Genomic DNA, 24,604 nt, shown 5'->3' with positions numbered 1-24,604 from the left:
ACCTTGAACACCACTGTTGCAATACACAAGGTGTGATCAAACAAGAAGGTGAATGTTTCAATAAAAAAATTATTACAGTGAAAGACAAGTTGCCATTAAACCCCTTCAAAATACTACCCCTTGCTTTCAACACACTTACCCCATTGTTCTTGCCACTTTCTGAAGCAGTTCTGGAAGTCGTCTTTCATGAGTGTCTTTAATTGTGCTGTCATGGCTGCCTCTACGTCCTAAGTCGATTCAAAACGTTTACCTTTCGTGGTCATTTTGACTTTGGAGAAGAGCCAGAGGTCACACGGTGCCAGATCAGGTGAATAAGATCAATAAGGACACACCATAATGTTTTTATTTGACAGAAATTACCATACCAGAAGTGATGTGTGACTTTCCATTGTGATCACAAAATACAGTGACTGCTGCTACCGAGTGTCATTCAATGGAAAGGCAGGGATCTTCAACACAGGAAGCATTGTGTCGAACTTTAGTGACTGTGTGACAAGTTTCAACTTGTTCGGTGTAGTCAGTCGGGTATGAGCTATAGATTAGAGGAGGTGTGTTTGAAGGTGAGTCATAAATCATCCTCCATCATGACAATGCTCCATGCCACACATCACTTCTGATATATATGGGAATTTCTGTCAAATAAAAACATTACAGTGTATCCTCATCCAACTTGGTCACCAGATCTGGCATCATGCAACTTCTGGCTCTTCCCCAAAGTCAAAATGATTCAGGACATTTAGGCAGCCACAACAGCGCAACTAAAGACACACATGAAACAGGACTTCCAGAACTGCTTCAAAAAGTGGCAAGAACGATGGGATAAGTGTATTTGAAGTGAGGGGGAGTGTTTTGAGGGAAATTAATAGTAATGTGTCTTTTACTGTAATAATTTGTTTTATTTAAATATTCACCATATTCTTTGATCACACCTCGTGGTAACGTTCAAATATCTGTTAGCAAGCCTTCCATTATCTGACTTTAGGCATACTACTGACGCAAACCACAATAATAACAAAATCAATAAACACCTTCTATAAATTGGACAACTACCCAAAATGAAGCATCATAGTAATACTTGGGTATAACAGTAATCTTAAACACACGCATGTATTAAATAGAAGCAATCTGATGACATATACTCTAGTTGGTTATTAGTAACAAATATCTTTTATATGTTTCAAATTATTCTTACCTCTTCCTTACTGTTTTCCATCATATCAGAGTTATTTCCAGAACCACTGATTTTATCTTAAGAGAAGAAATAAAAACATTATTTATCTCTATAATAGATTATCAAAAGGAACACCAATACCAACAACTCTACAAACCCATTTTTCAATCTATGAAGTAGGACAGTATTGGTAATATGTTACTCACATTAAAATATTCCTAGAAGAGTTTTATGACTAGAATCACTCTCTTTTGACAAACTAAATCCTTCTAAAAAAGCATTCATTTCTAAAAAGCGTAATTTGATATCAAAACATTTTATACTATAATTTTCTAAGTCAGATTCTCTTAAAAGAAAATTTATGCTTCATCTTCTACTAAAAATAAACCCATTATTATTAATAAAATTGTATTTCCCTTCACCATAAGACACTGGAAAAATAACAGCAAACTAAACCTAAAGAAAGCACAGTGAAGGAAATGGTTAAGATTAGAGCGGAAATTAATGAAACAGGGAATAGATAAAAACAATAGAGAAAAATCAGTGAAACTAAAAGTTATAGTCATGCCTCAGTATCTTCTGGTATTTGGTTCCAAACCCCCTGCAGATACCAAAATACTTGGAAGCTCAAGTCCCGTATAGAAAATGATGTAGTATTTGCATATAACCTATACACATCCTCTCATATACTTGAAATCATCTCTAGATTACTTAGAATACCTAATACAATGTAAATACTAGGTAAATAGCTGTTATACTGTATTGTTTAAAGGAATAATGACAAGAAAAAAAGTCTGTACATATTCAGTACAGTTGCAACCACCATAGGCCTAACTGCATACTAGTACACGTCTGCAACAACATATCTTTTTTCCAAATATTTTCCATTCGTGTTTGGTTGAATTTGTAGATGCAGAACCTGTGGAAACAGAGGGCCAACTGTAATTTTTTTGAAAAGACGAACAAAATTGATAAACCTTAGACAAGACTGATCAAGGGAAAGAGACAAGACTCCAATTATACAATCAAAAATTAAAGAGGGGATTTTACCACCTACTTTAAAGAAATAAAAGGATTATAAAGAAATATCATGAACTGTATACCAAGAAATTAAGATAACCTAAATTATATGTGTAAATTCTTAAACACACACAAACTACTGAAACTGACTTAAGAATAAACAATATGAATACACCTATAACTGAAGAGACTGAATTAGAAATCAGAAAACTACCCACAACGTAAAACAAAAGTCCAGATGGCTTTACCACTGAATTACACCAAAATAGTAAAAACAGACTTAATACAAATTCTTTACAAATTCTTCCAATAAAAAAGGAGGGAACATTTTCCAACTCATTTTGATACCAGTATCATACCAAAAACAGAAAAAATACCACAAAAAGAGAAATCTGGGACCAATATCACTTACGAATATAGATGCAAAAGTCCTCAACAAAATACTAGCAAACTTCAAAAAAATACAAAACAAGTCTTTTTCCCACAGACTGAAACTATTTGCAAAAGACACATCTGAAAAAGAACTATTATCTAAAATACACAAAGAACTCTTAAGCCTCAACAATAATAAAATGACATGATTAAAGACAGGCAAAAAACTGAAGACGGGAAGGCCCGGTGGCTTGAGTGCCATGCTCCTAACGCCGAGGTCGATGGTTCGATTCCGACATGGGTCAGTGAGCTGCGCCCTCTACAGCTAAGATTGTGAACAATGGCTCTCCCTGGAGCTGGGCTGCCGTGGGTTGCCGTGAGCAGCCAGAGTTCGGCGTGAGCTGCTGCAGGCTGCTGTGTACTGCCTTGGGCTGCCGCGGGCTATGGTGTGCTGCCAGGAGCAACCAGTGGCCAGCGTGAGTGACCGGCAGCTGGCAAAAGCTGCTGTGAGAGGCCAACCGATGACTGGTGACTGACTGCCTCAGCTGGGGGGAGTGCAAGGCTCATAATACCAGCAAGGGCCAGGGAGCTGTGTCCTACACAACTAGACTGAGAAACAACGGCTTGAACCGGTTTTGGGGGGGAAGGGAAGACAGAAGAAAGGGGGACAAAAAAGAACTGAAGACACCTTACCAAAAAAGATAAAGAGATGGCAAATAAGCATATAAAAAGATGCTCCACATCACATGTCATTACGGAACTGGATATTAAACAAGATAACACTACAGACGTACCAAAATGGACAAAATGCACAACACTGAAAACAGCGAATGCTGGTGAGGATGTGGACCAACAGAAACTCTCATTCATTGCTCAAAGGAATTCAAAATGGTACTGCCACTTTGGAAACATTTTGGCAGCTTCTTACAAAATTACCCATATTCTTACTATATGATCCAGCAATCATGCTCCTTGATATTTACCCAAATGTTAAAAACTATGTCTACTCCAAAATCTACACACAGATTCTTATAAACATCTTTATTTTATATAAACATTTTTATTTATATAAATATCTTTATAAGTAGCTTTATTCATAATTGTCAAAATATGAAAGCAACCATGATATCTTTTAGAAGGTGAATGGATAAACTAACTAGTACATCCAGATAATGAAGTATTATTCAGCGCTAAAAAGAAATGAGCTATCGAGCCATAAAAAGAGATGGAGGAACCTTGAATGCATATTACTAAGTAAAGGAAGCTAAGCTGAAAAGGCTACGTACTGTATGTTTCCAAATACAGTGGTACCTCGGTTTTCGAACGTAACCCATTCTGGAAGACTTTTCAGGTTCTGAAATGCTCGAAAACAACCGACAGCTAGGATCTTGCACTCGGCAAAAGCCATCTGACATGTTCGACTTCCGAGGCGTGTTCAAAAACCGAAGCATTTACTTCTGGGTTTACGGCATTTGTAAACCGAAATGTTCGTCAACAGAGACATTCAAAAACAGAGGTACTACTGCATATGACATTTTGGAGAAGGCAAAGCTATGGAGACAGTAAAAAGATCAGTGCTTGCCAGGGCTGGGGGTAAGGAAGGATTTTTAGTGCAATGAAACTAACCTGTATGATACTAAAATGGTAGATATATGTCATTATACATTGGTCAAAATCCCTAGAATGAAAAAAGAAAATCCCTAGAATGTACAACACCAAGAGTGAAAAATAATGCCAACTATGGGTTTGGGGTATGACTTGTCAATGTAGGTTCATCTATTGTAACAAACGTATGACTGTGGTGCAAGATGATGACACTGGGGGAGGCTGTTCATGTGTGGGAAGGAATAGATAATCTCTGTACTTTCCACTCAATTTTTCTGTGAACCTAAAACCACTCTAAAATATAAAATCTATTTTTAAAAACTCAAAAAAAGGGAACTTCCTCAACTATCTATAAAATACCCAGAGGTATCATACTTAATGGTGAAAGACTGAAGCTTCCCCCTCTAAGATCAGAAATAGGACAAGAAAATCCACTCTTGCCACTTCTATTCAAGATTATAATGAAGGGTCTAGCCAGAATAAGTAGGCAGGAGAAAGAAATAAAAGGCATCAAGATTGAAAAGGAAGAAATAAAACAGTTAATCAGTAAACAATACAAGTTTGAACTGCACAATCCACTTATATGTGATTTTTTTTTAATAAATACAGTCAGCCCTCAATATCTACGGGTTTCCCATCCATGGATTCAACCAACCTCAGATCAAAGACAGTATTTTCGATCCACAGTTGGGAATCTGTGGATGTGGAAGGCCAACTGCATGCATTGTTCTATGCCATTTTATATAAGGGACTTGAACATATGCATATTTTAGTATCAGCAAGGAGTCCTGGAACCAATCCCCCACAAATACCAAGAGATAACTGTAGTAAGAGGTTGAAGGATATAAGAACAATATACAAAAATCAACTGTATTTCTATATACTTGCAAAGAATGATCTGAAAGTAAAATTAAGAAAACAATCCATTGACAATAGCATCAAGAACAGCAAAATATTTAGGAACAAATTTAATGAAAGAAGTGCAAAACTTATATTCTGAAAACTACAAAACATCACTGAAATAAATTGGAGATCTGAATCATGGAAAAAATACCACATGTTCATGAATTGGAAGACTTAACCTTGTTAAGATGGCAATACTCTCCAAATTGATCTACAGATCCAATGTAATCCCTGTTAGAATCCCAGCTGAATTCTTTGTAGAAATTAACAAGTTCATTCTAAAATTCATATAGAATTAAAAGGGACTCAGAATAGCCAAAACAAACTTTAAAAAGAAAAAGAAAATAGGAAGACTCACACTTTGAGATTTCAAATATTACTGTAAAACAACTATAGTGAAGATAGTGTAGCACTGGCAAAAGGACAGACACATGGATCAGTCAAAAGAACTTAAAGTACAGAAATAAACCCATATATCTATGGTCAACTGATTTTCGACAGGGATGCCAAAACTACTCAATCTGGAAAGAATACTCGTTTCAACAAAGGGTGCTAACATAACTGTGAATTCACATGCAAAAAATGAAGTTGGAGCCCTGTCTCATACCACATAGAAAAATTAACTCTAAATGCATCAAAGACCTAAAAGCTAAAACTATAAAACCATGAAAGAAAATATAGAGGTAAATCTTCATGACCTTCGATTTAGTAATGGATTCTTAGGTATGACACCAAAAGCACAAGTAACAAAGCAAAGTTAGATAAATTGGACATCATCAAAATTAAAATATGTTGTGCTGCAAATGACACCACCAGGAAATTAAAGACAACCAACAGAAAGGGAGAAAATACTGCAAATCATTTATCTGACCCAAATGTCCAGTGACAGATGAATGATAAACTAAATATAGTATATACATACAATGGAATGCTATTTGGCCTTATAAAGAAAGGAAAGTTTGATACATGCTACAACAATGATGAACCTTGAAGACATGCTAAAATAAAATAAGACACAAAAAAGGACAAATATTCTATGATCCCACTTATATGAGTTTCTTAAAGTAGTCAAATTCATGGAGACAGAATGCAGAATAGTGGATGCCACGGGTTAGGTGGAGAGGGTATTGGGAAGTTAAGTGTTAAATGGGAACACAGTCTCAATCGGGGAAGATGAAAAATTTGAGAAATTTTAGAAATGAAGGACTAATGAATGTTAGGCAGAGTTAGGTTTGGAGGTAGGGAGGTAAGCATAATTAAAAAAGGGCAAGATGAGTATGTTGACTGTAGTGGTGGGTACATGAATCAACCAACGTAATAAAATTGTATAGAGGTTAATAAAAACACACACAAGTATAAATAAAACTGAGGAAATGTGAATCAGATTCACAGATACCAATAACCTGGTTATGATAATACATTATAGTTTTATAAAATGTTACCATTGTGGGAAACTGGGAAGAGTGCACAAGAGCTCTGTATTAGTTGTTACAACTGCATATTAATCTACAAGTACCTCAATAAAAATGTCAATTTATAAAAACTCTCAGAAAACTAGGAATAGAAGAAGGGAACTTCCTCAATTTGATAAAGAGCATTTACAAATACATATATAGGAACCATCACACTTAATGGTGAAAGACTGTATGCTTTCCAACTAAGATCAGAAACACCAAGAGGATGCCTGCTATTGCCATTCTTCTTCAACATGAATTAAAAGGCACACAGATGGAAAGGACGAAATAAAACTAATCTTATTTGCAAACAACAAGATTAAGTAGAAAACCCCATGGAATAAACAAGGTGGGAAAAAAAGCTTCCTAGAGCAACTTCACAGAATAAAAAAGACAATTTAATTCCGATATACTTGCAATGAACAATTGGAATCTGAAATTTTAAAAACAAGGTAATTTAAAACAGCACCAAAAAAACCGAAGCACTTATGTAAAAATCTAACAAAGCATGTGCAAGATTAGTATGTGGATAACTACAAAACACTGGTCCCTCTCAGAGTTACTACTGACTTTTTTTTCCTGAGTATGGACTAAACATTCTTATCCTTTGCATGTGTCAGGATGTTAACTATACAGTTTTATTGGGGAAAGGATTTGAAGAGCAAATGTTCTATAAACTTTTATTATTCTGTTCTCTATTCTCAGATTGGATAACCTCCATTAGTTTATATCATCAAATTTACTGATACTTCTACTGCTGTACTAATCTATTAAGTACAAACAATGATTTGTTATTCAGAAATTACATTTTTCAGTCCTAGAATTTCAAATTGGTTCTTTTTTAAAGATTCTATATCTGTGCTGAGATTTCCTATTTGTCCATTCAGCATAAATATTCATTCTTGTGTGCGAAATTTAACATTTCAGTAATCTGTGGTTTGGTCTCTATTGACTGCCTTTCCTTTTCAGGATGGGTCACATTTCCTCTTTCTTCATCTATGTTGGATACTCAACATTTTGAAAGATAAAGTGGAGACACTGCATTCCATTGTGTTCTTCCAAAGAGATGGCATTTTTGTTAATAGTTAACTTAGCTAAACTCAAACCCCAAACTTTTTACCCTGTAGTCAAAGCAGCTGAAAGCTTTGTTCTGTTCTTTTAGCCCTAACTGGGCTGCCTGGAATGTGGACCGCACTTGAGCAATTCAACCAGAGATACGATCACTTTTGCAGATTTTGGAGCTCCGAATCTGTAGTTCTCTTTTAGATGGGAGAACTTTACTAAACTTTACTAAAACTGCTGTATCAACTCCCCTCCAGTTTGTGTCGACTACCCTCAGTTTGTGTCTGCTTTTTGTCACTGTTCAGTTCCTTCATATCAGTTTTCAGTATATTGGCCAGAGTTTACAATTGGTATCTATGGGAAATGCCTTTATCTAAATGGAGCTACTCTGCCACTACCAGAAGCAGAACTCCCCAACAGACTACTAAACACAGAAGTCTGACAATATAACTCCATTTTAAAAATAAAAAGAACTTTAGACAAATATTTAATGCTAGTTAGGTTTTCTTTATTGTGATGGTATGGTTACCAGATTTGAAAACTAGATGGGTACAATGAGGACTGAGCAAACGAGTACATAAATTGACTATAATGGGATCCAGGTTTCTTTCTATTGGAGAAAGAAATTAAAATATGAAAAGAGGAAGACTAAAATGAAGTCTGTGGTATCAAATTAGAATTAAAAATATCAATATCAACTCATGAAAATATAGTAACACATATGTTGACTTTCTCTGTGAAAGGACCTGGAAGCACCGACATCCTGCTGGCAATGGGCACATCATACACCCAGATCTTACTTTCTAAATACTACATCCCACTAAAAAGAATCAGAACTCCTTGGAGAAATAACTGATTCCAGGGCTGGGGAAGGGACAGTGCAAAGTAAACACAGAACATCTTGTGAGGGCGGAAAGTAAGGAAGTGCTCAAGGATCATGAAACCTTGTGAAAATGTTAGCAGGAACCACACAGAATGGGTTCCCACTAGCCAATACCGACTGGTACATTTGAGCATTGGAATAAATGATAGTGAATATTAATGGCGGGGGGAACCTTTCCTTATAGTAATATACCAACTAAAACACAGAAGGAATGATAGATTAGAACATCACCATTTTGTAATATATCATTCAGGCATGAAATCATGAATGGATAGTGTGGTAGGCAGAATTTCTGTGAGTTGTCCCAGGATTTCATGCCCCTAATCCCCAGAACCTGTGAATTATGAGGAAATATCACTCCTGTGATTATGCTATGAAAAATGGCACAGTTGACTTTAAAACTGAGAGGTTATAGGAGGAAGGTAAGAGGAAAGGGAGCCTAATCTAATCACGTGAGTCCTGAAAAGCAGAAAAATTTCTCCAGCTGGTGGCAAAAAGTGGGAGAAGAAGCAAGCAAAAGGGTAATTCAGAGAGATTCAAAGCATGAGAAATGCTCCATGTGCCGTGGCTGGGTGTGAAGATGAAGAAGGCCATGTGAGAAGAAATGCGAAAAGCCTGAAGGAGCTGAAAGAGAGACTCCTGACCAATAGCCAGCAAGAAAATGGGGACCTCAAACCTAAAACTACAAGGAACTGAATTCAGCCAACAACATAAATTAGCATAGAAATGGATTTTTCCAGAACCTCCTGAAAGGAACTTAGTCTTACTGACACTGACTTTGGTTTTGTGATACCCTGAGCAAAGCCCAGCAAAGCCCACTGGACTCCTAACCTACAAAAGTTATTTACAGTGAGATAATAAATTTGGATTGTTTTAAGCTGCAAAGTTTGTGGTAATTTGCAATAGAAAATACATAAGTTAACTGTTGATGATGAAAGGAATATCTACATAGTTTGAGAGTAATCTCCAACAAATTACTTATTAGTTACAAAGGAATAAATCATAACTTTACAGTGGATTAATATAGCAAAACAACCATAATCAAGTAACCTAAGTTACTTGATTACCTTGATTACCAATAAAAGGAAAAATCGTGTGCCTCGTGAAATAATGTACTGATAAGAACATAACACCAAAAAAAGAGGAAAAAAAGAACATAACACCACTTATGTAATCCTGCCAAAAATAACCTGAATCTAATTATAACTAACCAAACAAATCCACACTGAGGGACAATCACCAAATGTCATGGTTCCAACAGACAGAAAAATTATTTGAGATTTAAAAAGACTCAAGAGACAAGACAACTATATGCAATGTGTAATCTTCAACTAGATCCTAGACTTAACCTATAAAAATACAGTTGGGGCAATTTGTGAATTAAGAATAGAAACTGTGGATTAGATAAATATGTGTACATATTTAGTTTTACCCATCTGTTTACCCTTCCCATTGCTATTCATTACTTCCTGTGTTTTGGTATTGACATTTCAAATTATTTTCCTTCTGATTTAATAAAACCCTTTAGTGTTTCCTCTATTGTAGGTCTGCTAACATCAAGTTATTGCTTTTTGTTTGTCTTTATTCCAACTTCACTTTTGAAAGACGTTTTCACTGAACATACGCAGACATAGCACTATGTTGGCAATTATTTTCATTTGGCACTTTAAAAAAATCATTTCCTTGTCATCTAGCTTCCTATCAGTGTTATTGTTGTTTCTTTGAAAGCAATGACATTTTTCCCTCTGACTGCTTATAAGATTTTTCTCTTAGTTTTTGTACCTTAGGAGTTCAATTATGATATGCCTAGTTTTAGCTTTCTTTATATTTATCCTGCTTGGGATTCAGAGTTTCATGAATCTGTGGCTTGATGTCTTTCATCACTTTTAGAAAATGCTCAGCCAATCGCTCTTCAAATTCAGCTTCTGATCCATTCTACCTCTTCTCTCTTTCTAGAATTCTAATTATACATATGACTTAACTTTTCACTGTGATCTAACTCTCTTACACTTTTTGTACATATTGTGTTTGTGTGTGCATGCCCATGTGTGTATTCAGCTTTTATATATGTAGCTATCTGTGAAATCCTCAAAACAAGTGATGGTAATCATCACAAGATAAAGGATACTTTAAAAAAGGAGAAAGGGAGGTAGAGAGGGGTTAAAGTGTTTTCATAATTTGAAAACATATGCACCAAAACTATTCAGAGAAGTTATCGAACAACATAAAAATTTAACTCATAATACATGAATAACTGCTTGGAAAACATATCTCTGTACTGTTCTCCGAATGTTATCAGAATATTTTTCAGTCTACATTCTTCACCCTCTCTATAAGACATTTCCATTACACATAAAACCGGAAGTACATCCTTCTCTAAGCACCTATAACCAGAAAACCTTACATTATCACTTATCTAAATTATTATAAAATCTCAAATATCAGATATTATGTAAATACTAGACACGGGGGGGCTATTAAAGCCTTTAATAGCTGCTCACCCCCAAAAATAAATGGAAAACAGATTAGAAGATATTGCACATCGTTTTTCAATTTACCTGTGCTTTGGTTCATCATAAGTCTTGGAGGAGAACTTGTTTCTTCAGAGTCTTCTGATGAGTGTGCCAGGAAGTCATGAAGCTTCTGCACCAGTGTATTCAATTTGCTTTCACTATAAAAACAAAATTTAAAGAATTTCTTTAATTAGACTGCCATGCATTTAATTAAATATAAAGTTCTAACAAACTGAAACTATGTCTATACTGTAAGTTGTCTGAAATAGTGTATATATGAAATAAAAATTAAAGGATATGAATTTTATTCATTTATCTGAGGATATGAAAACATGAGTAACAATGTACCTGTACAGTTAGGATCAAAATATAATTTAAGTAAAATGCTGATGTGATTTTGCTTTACATCATTTAAAATAATAATTCAGTAATTTATCAAATGTGTTTACTGAGCACTTATCTATGGAAGTCTTTTGGTAATTTTTTTTTATTACTCTATCTTTTGTTTGGCACAGAATAATTATATGAATGACTGATAGAAAGATAAATAAAACATAGAACAGGACTTATAAGAGCTCACAGATTTTCAGGGAAATATTTATGTAACTAAATTATTACAGAATATCCTGTTAAGTTATACTTAACAGGTTATATATAACAGGTTATAAAAAGTTAAACCTGTTATATATTTATATATATATATATATAAACCTGTTACATAAACCTGTTATGTATAACAGGTTATAAAAAGTTAAACATTTCAAATGCAAAAAATATGTATGTACCTTATTTCTAATAAAAGATTTCCTAAACTTAAAAGCAAGGTGAAAATAGATAAAATTGACTTCATCAGAATTCAAAACTTTTGTGTTTCAAGAGAAAAGGGTTTTAAAAGCCATTTTATAATATATAACCTTTAAAAGTTTTAATAATATAAATAATTCTTACAATTAAACAATAAAGACAAAACACCCAATTTAAAATTGGGCAAAGGACTCAGACATACATTTCTCTAAATAAGTTATACAAATGGCTAGCAAATATACTAAAAATGCTCAAGATTATTACTCATTTGGAAAATGTGAATCAAAACCACAACAAAATACTATTTTTACACTCATTAGAATGAAGAACTTTCAAAATGAAAAACAAGGGCTGGCAAGGATATAGGGAAATTGGAACACACATGAATTACTAGTGAGAATGTAAAATGGTGTAGTCACTGTGAAAAAGTTTAGTAACTCAAAAAGTTAAACATAGAGTTACCAAGTGACCCAGCAATTCCACTCCATTCTCTTGGATAAAAGAATGAAAACATATGCCCACACACAAAAAAGAGATTGTACATAAATATTCATGGCAGAAATATTCATAATAGCCAAAAAGTGGAAAGGACCCAAATGTCCATCAACTAATGAATAAACAATGGAATATTTTACCCCAGTAAAAAGGAATGAAATACCATTCATGATATAAAACATGGATGACCCGTGGAAACATTATGCTAAAGAAAGCAAAAACAAAATATCACACATACTGGATGACTCCATTTATATGAACTGTCCAGAATAGGCAAATCCATAGAGACAAAAGTAGATTTGTGGTTTCCACGGGATGGAGGAAGAACGGAATTGGGAGGTATGGGCTATCTTTGGGGGGTAATGAAAATGTTCTCGAATTAGAAAGTGGTGACAGTTGTACAATATGGTGAATTTCCTTTTTTAAGAAATCCACTGAATTGTATTCTAAATGGTTTAAATGGTGAATTTTATCTTAAAAAGGTGAAAAAGAGGAAGAAATTCAAAAATATACATATCTATTTACACAGAAAATAAAACTTGCATATACACCCTCCAAAAAATAATCAAAATTTAAAAGACAAACTTGAAAATAAAGAAATAAAACACCCTTACTAAAATAATACTAAATTCCTAGTAAATTAATAAAATACAGGTTTTTTTAAGGGAATACAACTGGGTAACAAAAATATTAGGAGAATAAGCACTCAAACTTCACTAATAATCAACAAAATGAACATTAAAACACTGTGAATCAGGTAAGTGATTTATCAGGCCTTGCTGAGCCAGGCACAACCCCCATTCAAGCACTGGGGCACTGGGCCCCAGGGCCATTTTGCTATGTTTGGTCAGGAAGAGCACAAGGTATATAGGGAAAGAAAAAGAAATGAGATAACAGACATACTGCAACCAGAGATTGTGTGGGAGATTTTGGTTGTTTTATTTTGGTGGAGAGGGTTGTTTTACAAAATTTTGAAACAAACTAGCCTCTAGAATAAAGGTACCAAAAGGATAGGATTTCTACTTTTTGCTATAACATTCCTTTGGAAAAGAGTCAGATGTACAAGGAAAAAAGTTATCAAGTCACTCGGTGACCTTAATCCTAAATTAGAAAATGAAACCAGAGGAAATGATGCTACATGTCAAGCCACAGCACACAAAATTCCTTGTAACCAAAATTTTAAAGTAAAAATGAATGATGTCATTCTACATCTCATAGCATCAACAGATTACCAACAAGCAAAGAAAATTGTTCTTTAGAAGTGAAAGGAGTACAGTTAACCAGCAGAATGATGACTGTCCTACCCATTCCTATAACTCACAGCAATCCAACCACAAAGCCAGCTTAATTATCACTTGAATTCATGCTGCAGCTTGCCAAATTCAGGACTATGAATAAATCAGTGCAGCCTATTATTATAACCACCACACACAAAAATTTAAACAATTCAATCAGAACATTTTTCTTCTGTGAAGTACAGCATTTTTAGGCATAAATATGTATGTGTTATTCTATAAATTATGAGATCAGGTAGAAGCACAATGGTGAAAAAAATTTGATACTTAAAAAATTTTGCCCAATGTGATGTATAGATGATGTATTATAGAACTGGACACCTGAAATCTATGTTAAATTTTACCAACAATTGTCACCCCAATAAACTTTATTTTTTTAAAAAAATTGCCCATTCATTTGAAAAATCTGAGGGTGGATATGATTTTTGGAAATAGCCAAATGTCATTTAGAATCAAACATGTTGCATAATGAAAGATTATCAAGTTGGGTAAAATTAGTTTTTGCCAAATCCAAAGTATTCCCGAAGATTTATTTTCTTACGTGTGACTTCTAAATTGGTTACAAAAGGCGAGTTCTCAAAATGTCCTCAAGAAAGACAATATCAAGGCTATCAGTATGGCCTCCCAGAGTGATTGCTTAGAAGGGAAGTACTCATTTGCATAAAAAAGCTCTAATGTCAGCTAAAAGTCTGCCTCATTTCTAGAGTTACCTTAGAAATGGTCCTTGTAATTGTCTAAGTCTTATTTGTGGAAATATTTTAAACACACCAAAACAACTGCATAAAAGGCAGTACTCAATCCTTTTGCAAACTTAAGAATGTGGGCACAACTGCCCACATTAACTTATCAATTTTATAGTTGTGAACCATTGAAAGTGGTTTTTAAAATCCAGACATGGTTGACACTCACTTCCTCCCTCTACCAAAATGTGAAACTGACTCAACTAGTACTATATATTTCTTAACTCTGGGTTCTAGGTAGAAGTCCTTTAAATGATCCTTTAAAAAAGTGGTTAAGGGCGGCCTGATGGCTCAGTTAGAGCACAGTGCTCATAACAACAAGGTCGCTGGTTGGATTCCCACATGGGCCAGTGAGCTGTGCCCTCCACAACTAGATTGAAAAGACAACGACTTGACTTGGAGCTGATGGATCCTGGAAAAACACACTGTTCCCCAATACTCCCCAATAAAAAATAATTTAAAAAAAAATAGAAGTGGTTAAAAATCTCCTCTAAGGAATGTGTTCCGCATTCATGTTCACAGCCACACTATTACAACGTGGGCTCGATGTAGATAACCTATGAGGTCTGACCTGCCTATCTGCAAGTGGACCCCAAAAAATTCTAAATTCCTAATATAAGCAAGCCAGTCACATCATTAATGACTGGATTCATACAAGTTTTGAGTCCTAATTGTCAGTATTTTTAACTATGGGCCATGTTCCTTCCTTGAATGTTTTATAGATAGATAGATAGATAGATAGATAGATAGATAGATAGATAGATGGATGGATGTAGATGTACATTTTTTTTCCCATGAGGAATTGTGGAGTTCCAAATATTAGTATTTCACCTCCCTTGCACTATTAGTTTTGATAATTATATGCGTAAAGAAACTAGCTGTTTTTTTTTATTAAACTTTTCCTTTTGAGGTAATTATAGATTCACATACAGTTGTAGACAGATACTGTGTATCTGTTACCCTGTTTCCCATAATGGTAACATCTTACAAAACTTTTTGTTGTTGTTGTTTTCACCCATTCATCTACCTGCTCCCATAGATGGGCTACTGTCTTTAAAACAGAAATGAACCACATGGAGTCTTGGAAATTTGGGTATATGATCAAGGGTCTATTGACCAAAATGTTTTTTTACAGAAAAATCAATGGTAATTAAAATTTTTTGTTCACTTCATGATTGTTTAATAGCATATTATAACCCAAATTGGAAAGGAATAGTAAATTATCTCTGTTCACAGATGACATTTATTTTCTTACATGACTTCTAAATTGATTACAAGAAGCGAGTTCTCAAAATGTCCTCAGAAATGACATCGTTATTGCTATACAGAAAACAAGGATACCACAAAAAAATTCTTAAACAGTTAATAAACATGCTTGGTGAATATGAAAATCAACATGAAAAAAATCAACTTTAATTTTTTAAAAAATCAGTTGCAATGCTATATACAATTAACAACCCAGAAAGGAAATTAAGAAAATAATTCCATTTACATTAGCATTGAAAAGAATTAAATATTTAAGAAAAAATTCAACCAAGGAGGTAAAAGGCTTGCACACTGAAAACTGCAAAACCGTAATGTTTTTATTGCTGAAAGAAATTAAAGACACCAATAAATGGAAAGCTACCCTGTGTTCATGGATTGGAAGAATCAATATTGTTCAGATGACAATACTACCCAAACTGATCTACAGATTTAATTCAATTCCTATCAAAATCCCAACAACACTTTTTGCAGAACTGGAAAATCCCATCCTAAATTTCATGAGGGATCGCAAGGAATCCTGAATAGCCCAAACAATTGTGGGATGGGTGAAGTTGGAGAACTCACACTTTCTGATTTCCAAAACTAACTGCAAAGCCAAAATAATCAGAATACTGTGGTACTGGAACAAGCACAAACATATCGACCAATGGAGTAAAGAACCCAGAAATAAATGCTTGCATATATATGGTCAATTGATTTTCAACAACGGTGTCAAGATCATTCAATGAGGAAAGGAAAGTCTTTTCTAACAAATACTGCTAGGAAAACTGGATATAAAACATGCAAAAGAATAAAGTTGGACCCTTGCCTAATACCACATACAAAAATTAGCTCAAAATGTATCAGAGATCTAAACAGAGGTTGGAACTATTAAACTCTTAGAAGAGTTTGGTGTCTTATGACACCAAAAGCACAGGCAACAAAAGAAAAAAAAATGATAAACTGGATTTCACCAATATGAAAAACTTTTGTCCATCAAAGGACACTACCAAGAGAGTGAATAAGACAACCCAAAGAATGGGAGAAAATAATTCCAAATCATGTATGTGGAATGGTATTGATATCCAGAATACATAAAGAAATTCTGCAAAATTCAACAATCAAAACAAACAAACAAAAATAAAAACAACCAAATTCAAAAATTGGCAAAGGACTTGAATGCACATTTTTCCAAAGAAGACATAATGTCCAATAAGCACACAAAAAGATGTTCTATGTCATTAATTATTAAGGAAATACAAATTAAAACCACAATGAAATACCACTTCACACCCATTAGGAGGCTATTATCAAAAAATAACAAGTATTGGTGAGGATGTAGAGAAACAGGAACCTGGGTGTGTTGCTGGTAGAACTATGAAATGGTGCACTACCCACTGCAGAAAAACAGTATGGTGGTACTTCAAAAAGATAAACATAGAATTACCATGCTATCCAGCAATTCCACTTCTAAATATATATCCAAAGAAATGAAGTTGGAACTCAGATATTTGCAAACCAGTGTTTATACCAGCATCATTCACAATAGCCAAAAAGTGAAAATAACCAAATTATCCATCAACAGATGAATGGATAAATAAAACATAGTATATACATGGGATAAAAGGATATTCCCTAAAAAGGAATGAAATTCTGATACATGCTACAACATAGATGAACTCTGAAAACATTATGCTAAATGAATCAAGCCAGACACAACAAAAGCACAAATATTATATAATTCCACTTACCATGTTTCCCCGAAAATAATACCTAGCAAATCAGCTCTAATGCGTCTGCTGGGACAGAGCCAGGAGTGCAGTTTCCAGGCCCACGCCCTCACATGGAAAGGTGCTCACTCAGGTAGTAAATGGCCATCAACTGTGATTGGATGGCCATCAGCTGTGGCTAGTTGGCCGTCAGCTGTAATCAGTGAGGCACTGGTCACTAATATAACTGCCGTGGCTACGCTAGCAGCAAATGGGGCTAGCAAGAAGATGGTGCCTGAGCTAGCAAGAGCGGATTGCAGTTAGCATGGAGGATTGCAGCTAGCAAGTGAGGTTGGTTGGCGGAAAAGTGGACGACAGGTTGCGGATTGTGTGTCTCCTGCTTCCTGTGTCTCCAACGCAGCCGCCAGTGAGACTACAGTGGTCTGACTCCCCTATCTATGGCTCCATGGGTGTTCCTTTTTGGCCTCACCATATCCTGCATTCTTAAGTGGGGAGCGGGAACAGAGACCCTGCATGACACCCCGCATGACAGCGTCTTTTGAAGCAAAAATTAATATAAGGCCCAGTCTTCTTTTACTATAAGACCGGGTATAATATAATGTAATATAATATAATGTAATACCCAGTCGTATATAATATAGTAAAAGACCGGGTCTTGTATAGTATAATATAATATAATATAATATAATATAATATAATATAATATAAGTAATGTAATGTAATATAATATAATACCGGGCTAATATGATACCCTCTCTTATATTAATTTTTGCTCCAAAAGATGCATTAGAGCTGATTGTCTGGCTAGGTCTTATTTTCAGGGAAACACAGTAGATGAGATTCCCAGAAGTCAAATTCATTGAGACAGAAAGTAGAACAGAGGGCTGGAGGAGCAGGTACAATTATTGCTTAATGGGTACAGGGTTTCTGTTTTGGAGATGATGAAAAGTTCTGGAAGTGGAGAGTGATGATGGTTGCACAAGACTGCCAATATACTTAATACCACTGAATTGTACACAATAAAAGTAGTTAAAATGGTAAATTTTTAAAAAGCCATCTGATTATCAGGCATATATTAAAAGAAACTTGGTGCCGCACATGGCCACTCAAGATATGAGCAAAGCCATGTACAAACTGCAGCACCATTTGTATCAGAGAAAATAAATGGAAATAACCTAATTATCCATAAAAACGAATGTTAGATTATATATTCACATAATGGAATACTATGCAGCAGTTAAATGAATGTACTGAAGCCACATGAATAAGTATCGATTAAAAAAAACGTTCAAATGGGACTTCAGCTTCATCTACAATAGTCTAGTAATTTAATTTGAAAATCTAAAGGAAGTATAATTAATTTTTCATTAGCATAATATTTCAATAATAAAGCAACTTGGCTTGCAGGAGATGCCCAAGGAGTCTGTGAATCCTGAGTAGAGCTAGTTTGCATATCCGGGCCCAGGGGAATATGGGGCAAAAGTGAGAATGGGTTAGGCAAAGGGCCTAGGTGATGGAAGGAGAACTGACTCTGGGTGGTGAACACACAATGGGATTTATAGATGATGTAATACAGAATTGTACACCTGAAATCTGTAATTTCACTAACAATTGTCACCCCAATAAATAAATAAATAAGGGCATCTCCTAGGACCAAGTGCTCCGATTCCCACCAGACCCTGTTCCCCATTACCCACCACGCTACCATTCAGCAGCTGGTAGAAAAATGGTTTTGATGACTACATAAAGGAAGATTACTGACTTTGATGGCTATAAGAAGGAAGCAGGACTAGGACTGGCACTGTAAAAAAAAAAGGGAGGGGGCACAATGGCCAGGCCAGATTCATTTCTGCCAGCAAATCTCTCACCATAAAAACCAAGAGCACTCTGAAAACTGTTTTCTTGTAAACTGGGAGAGAAGTTCGAAGAAACTACACCTGATGGCAGAAAAACTCAGACTGTCTTCCACTTTACAAATGGTGCATTGTTCAACATCAGGAATGGGATGAGAAGGAGAGCACCACGAGAAAAGCAGAAGAAGATAGGAAATCAATAATGAAATGTATTATGAACAATATCACCTACTATACCAGGATCTATGAAAAGTTATAATAAAAATTCCACCATAAGTCAGACAGAAAAAGCAAAGAACCATATGATTTCACTGATATGTGGTATATAAACCAAAAACAACAAAAGAACAAGACAAACAAATGAGAAACAAAAACTCATAGACGCAGACAATAGTTTAGTGGTTACCAGAGGGTAAGGAGGGTGGGGGGAGAGAGATGAGGGTAAGGGGGATCAAATATATGGTGATGGAAGGAGAACTGACTCTGGGTGGTGAACACACAATGGGATTTATAGATGATGTAATACAGAATTGTACACCTGAAATCTGTAATTTCACTAACAATTGTCACCCCAATAAATAAATAAATAATGAGTTTAAGTAAAATCAAAAAACAAAAATTCCACCATCACTTTAGAGAAGATTTAGCTGTTAAAATAAACAAGTTGAGAATAAGCAAATCTCCATAATGCTTCTTTTTTTCATATAATTACTGTGTGTTCAATTATGTCTATCACAAACATTTTACATGCAACTGTTTTCAAGTGTTGACTTAATTAGGATCATCCCTTTGGTTAGTAGAGATAAATGTATTTGTGCTAAAAAAAAAAATGTATTTGTGCTAACCAAAAAATAACTAAAACCATCTAAAACACATTACTTTGCTCTGATCCCCTTACAGAAACTTTTTAAAATATTGTAACCATTTTCATTTAAAAATAAATGAAAATACATGAAGAAACAAATATGAAACTATAACTTATTAAATGCTGTAAAAAGTATTAAATGTGATATCTTTCTTTAACCTATCAAATATTTAATGGAAAAATGACTACTCACTGTAGGATGAGGTGCTATGAAATTCACTCTCACATAGGGCCATTGGTAATGTAAGGATTTAGAAAACAACTTGGCAGTAAGTCTTATAATCTTATCTCAAATAATTCTGTCTCTTTTTATTTATACAAAGAAAGTAATTCCAAATAAATAACTTTAATCACTAAAGATATTGATCAATGAGTTATTTTCAACAGCAAAAACTATAAATTAAAATGTACCAATAATGACTAAGTAAACAGGTACGAATAAAAGTCATAGGATATCATATCAGCCATTAAAAACATTCAAAAAGTGCAGTTACAGTATGAAAAATAGTTCATGCTACAATGCTAACCAAAAATAGCAGGCTATAAATTATACATAAAATATGATCACAACTATGTTTAAAAATACATTAAAATATGTATATATAAATAAAATACACTCAAAATGTTAATAATGGGTAATATCTAGCTGGTAAGATTACAGGTGACTATTTTCTTCTCAGAGCTTTCTGTGACATAATAAATTCACTGCTTTCGTGCTGGAAAAGTTTTGTTTTCTTTTTTAATTTTAGAATTTTCTTTTATATTTCATAAGTGAAGACTGGACGTGTATGACTCTGTTACAAGCTGAAAAATCATTTTCCTAAAATTTTTCAAGGTAATCACTTCCATTGAAAAAATTACTCATATATACATGTTTCTATAGTTTTAAAATTATTTTGTTTATAATGCATTATAAAATATACAATTCACTTATTTGTTAATATCTATAACTTCACCTACAAATTAAACAGTAATTGACAACAGACTTTTCATTAATCCAACAGATTCTTTCAACACCACCTTTATTTACCACAATTTTACTATCCACTAAAGTGTTAAAAATCTCCTAACTTATGTCCTTATTCAAGTGAAATTATAAGAAATCCTTTCAAAAGCTGCCAGGTGTTAACTATGTAAGCATATAAAATAAAGTCTAATAATTGTCTATAATATTTTTGCCTTGATTTCACTCCCAAATGTGACATAGGTTCATACAGGTTTCTACTATGCCACAGAATATCAACCACTGGCAGGGCAGCTGTTAGCTAAAAGGCAGAATTTTTCTTAGTAGAAACACATGATTTGGGTTTCCTTACATAATCTTACCAAATTTTAGCATGTGCATTTTATACACACTGGCCTGATTTAAACCTCATGAGTACACCTGAAACTAATATAATATTAAATATCAACTGTAATTGGAAAATAAACCTCATGAGAACTTTATTATAGGAAACTGAGGCTCAGAAAGGCATTTACTTGCTGACAGCAACAAGGAGTTTTACGCTTGCAACTAAGTGGAAAATCAGAAATTCTATCTCCAACCAAAGCCTACCCTATACTGCATCCCTTAGGGGAACTCAAGGCACAGTGACTAATACAATTTAATGAACAGAAAAGTAGTTACCCTAATAGATAATTCTCAAAACTCAAAATACTTACAAGAACTAAAGATAAACTAAGATTTCCATAAGAGTGCTTTCAGTTACTACAGTGTATTTTTCCGGAATTTTTCATCTTTGTTCATTGTTACCTTTGTTGTTTTATATGCACTCATTGGTTTTTTTAATTTAATTATTTAATAACATTTTAGGAACACATGGAATTATCTGAGTTCTCTAGTCTTACTGCTCATGCTTAAGTCACTATGCTTATTTGAATGCAGCAGCATAACAATAAGGAAAAAAAATAATTTTTAAAACAATTCCTAAAAACTTCCAACTGAAATTAGAACCTGATCCTCACAAAGACCAAGATCTCAATGGTGTTACGCAAGCATTTCAAACAAAAGAAAGCACCAAAAATAAAGTTACAGAAAGCTATGGCATGTCACATTAGGTCCGTTTATTTAAAAAATAAAAAATAACCGGGCTGGCCGGATGGCTCAGATGGTTAGAGCACGAGTTCTGAACAAAAGGGTTGCCAGTTTGATTCCCACATGGGTCAGTGAGCTGCGTCCTCCACAACTAGATTGACGAAAATGAGCTGCAGCTGAGCTGCCGGTGGGGCGACCGGATGGCTCAGATGGTTAGACGGAAGCTCTCAACAACAAGGTTGCAGGTTCAATTCCCACATTGGATGGTGGACTGTGCCCCCTGCAACTAAGATTGAAAACGGCGACTGGATTTGGAGCTGAGCTGCACCCTCCACAACTAGACTGAAGGACAACTTGGAGCTGACGGGCCCTGGAGAAACATACTGTTCCCCAACATGCGCCCCCCCAAAAAAAAATTAACAAGAATAGCTGATCTTTAAAAATAAATAAATAAATAACCAACCAACCAGTCAGCTACACCATGTAAGGAGCTTAGAAGTCCTCACTCCCAGACTCATAACAAGAAAACAGATGAATTGAAAATCAGTAACTTATCTTCGAACCATTAGAGATCTGAGGTGGGAAATATGCAGTAAATATTTCAAAAGCTTAGATTTATTGTTCCATTCAATGCAAGTCTAATCTAAATTCAATATACAAGCTAGTCACTAACACAAAAAGTAAGTAAGTACAAGTATTACTGCCTTTATTTTCTAACAAAAGCATACTAAATTCCTTCAAAAAAGAAACCTTTGGAAGGTTTTTATCACAATGAAGTATATTTTAGCTCAAAAGGAATGAATTCAGATTTAAGTAAGTTAAAAGACAAACTGCCCTCAGATGAAATAGAAATGCAATTTTACTTTGGCCACTGTTACAAAACGTATTTTCCTCTAAAATTTGATTCAGAATCAATCTATACACTTATGTATTGTAACGCAGAGTACTTAAATCCAGTTTAACTAAGAGCCTCATTTCTCTTTTGGTAAAAAAGGGGAAAAAGCAAATTTCTGAGAGAAAACAAAGTCAGGGATTCCCATCTGTATAACTAAATATTCAATGCTTTAACTAAGCCCATCTACAAGCCATTAGGGTAATCATTTAATTTGTGGGCCACTACTCAATTTTGAGGGAGTCCTAAAAAGCAAATCTCTCCAGATAAAAATAAAGGCTACCTCCCTAATCAATAAAAAGTGAATCAGATAAAATCTGCAATGCAAGCAACTAGCTAAATTGAGTTTTGACAAATGCTAATTAAGGTCTGAAATAGTATTATCTTTTTTACACAAGCAATAAAACCATCATGTCAGAGGCAAAAGATACATAAACAGATCAGACAAACCATCTTTGAAAATACCATGTTTAGCTTACTTTGAGAATGTAGTGAACTCAATGCTCCAGGTGATAGATACCTGAGGGGGAAGGTATGAAAAATTAGGATCAACTTATATGGTAACTTCTATACCTTTTTATATGTAGATCAGAGCTATTCACTGCTATTTTCATGAAATTCATACCTAATCAATTCTGTCTCCAGCTATTAAATGCATCCACTCTGAAAAATAGAAAAAGAGGAAATTTTGTTAAGGGCTTACACTATGCTAGACATCTCATAAAGATTTTCATTTAGGTATTATTGTCTCCATTGCACGGATGAAAAGACAACTTGGATGCTGGGTAACTTTCCAAAGGTTACAAAGCAAGAGAACTGGATTTTAACCCAAATTTATCACACTACATCATGTAAATTCCAAATGAAACCAAGTTGAGACTAGAACTCAAACTAAATTTCATTCCAAAGGATTGGAGATGCGTCCATTTTCCACTAGTCTTTCCCCAAAAGTAGAAAACACAAAATTTAAAATGGACTTCTTACTGAAGTTAAATGACAATCCCTAAATATTTTGAGACATTCTTTGAAAACTTCATCTAATGCTGAAAAACCAATGGATAAACAACAATATAGTTTGGTTCCATTTGAAGCTTAAGGAAAGCCTGATAATTAATAGAAGAAACGTTAACTTATTTTTTAAAATGAGAACAATTACAGTTCCTTTACTCACTTCTCTTTTCTAATCATATTCCAGGTCTGGAAGTTTTAGCTTCCAGGTGCTAAGGTCTCTTCCTTCCCTGATAGTAAGTCCACTATAGAAAGTGGAAAATAAAGAAGTGTGTGAAGAACAAAACAGAATGTCACCTAAAATCTCATTATCCAGAGATAATCATGGGAAAATGTTAACACACATTTGGTTTTAACAAAATTGAACATTAATTACTTCACTGCTTTGTAACCTTTTCCATTAATTAATATACTATGAATATTTTCCTGTATCATTAAATATTCCTCTAAAACAATTTTTAATAGCAGCATAGTATTCATCATGTAAAGATGCTATAAGATTTTGTTCAAGTTAACAGCACTTAAAAATGGGTTCACTTTTGTTGCAAGAATTGCAGCTGCCTACTAACAGGATATACATAGCATGGCTGCTAAATTTTAAAATCAGTTTTTATTTATTCAGACCATAAAAGGGCTATGTGCATTGACTATTACAAAAG

The 24,604-nt window shown here is 34.4% G+C and overlaps 1 protein-coding gene across 24 annotated transcripts in view; it reads right to left on the bottom strand.

Annotated features, from left to right (window-relative positions):
• Positions 1 to 24,604, bottom strand: part of ATRX (ATRX chromatin remodeler) — a 255,985-nt gene that overhangs the window by 196,363 nt on the left and 35,018 nt on the right. For 7 of the 24 annotated variants that reach the window (XM_081043772.1, XM_081043775.1, XM_081043762.1 and 4 more), the window contains exons 2-5: positions 23,563 to 23,600; positions 23,417 to 23,457; positions 11,029 to 11,141; positions 1,193 to 1,248 (exon numbers count right to left, since the gene is read on the bottom strand). In XM_081043772.1, coding sequence (XP_080899898.1) covers positions 1,193 to 1,248; positions 11,029 to 11,047 — 75 coding nt within the window. In that variant the 5' untranslated portion in view covers positions 11,048 to 11,141; positions 23,417 to 23,457; positions 23,563 to 23,600. Of the gene's footprint in view, positions 1 to 1,192; positions 1,249 to 11,028; positions 11,142 to 23,416; positions 23,458 to 23,510; positions 23,603 to 24,604 lie in introns of those variants that run through there. The other 17 variants (XM_081043777.1, XM_081043760.1, XM_081043761.1 and 14 more) reach the window with 4 other exon arrangements.

This window comes from Rhinolophus hipposideros, assembly GCF_964194185.1.
Source record: "Rhinolophus hipposideros genome assembly, chromosome: X".
Lineage (NCBI taxonomy): Eukaryota > Metazoa > Chordata > Mammalia > Chiroptera > Rhinolophidae > Rhinolophus > Rhinolophus hipposideros.
Note: the sequence above shows the minus strand (reverse complement) of the source record. Positions and strands in the feature narration are given on the sequence as shown.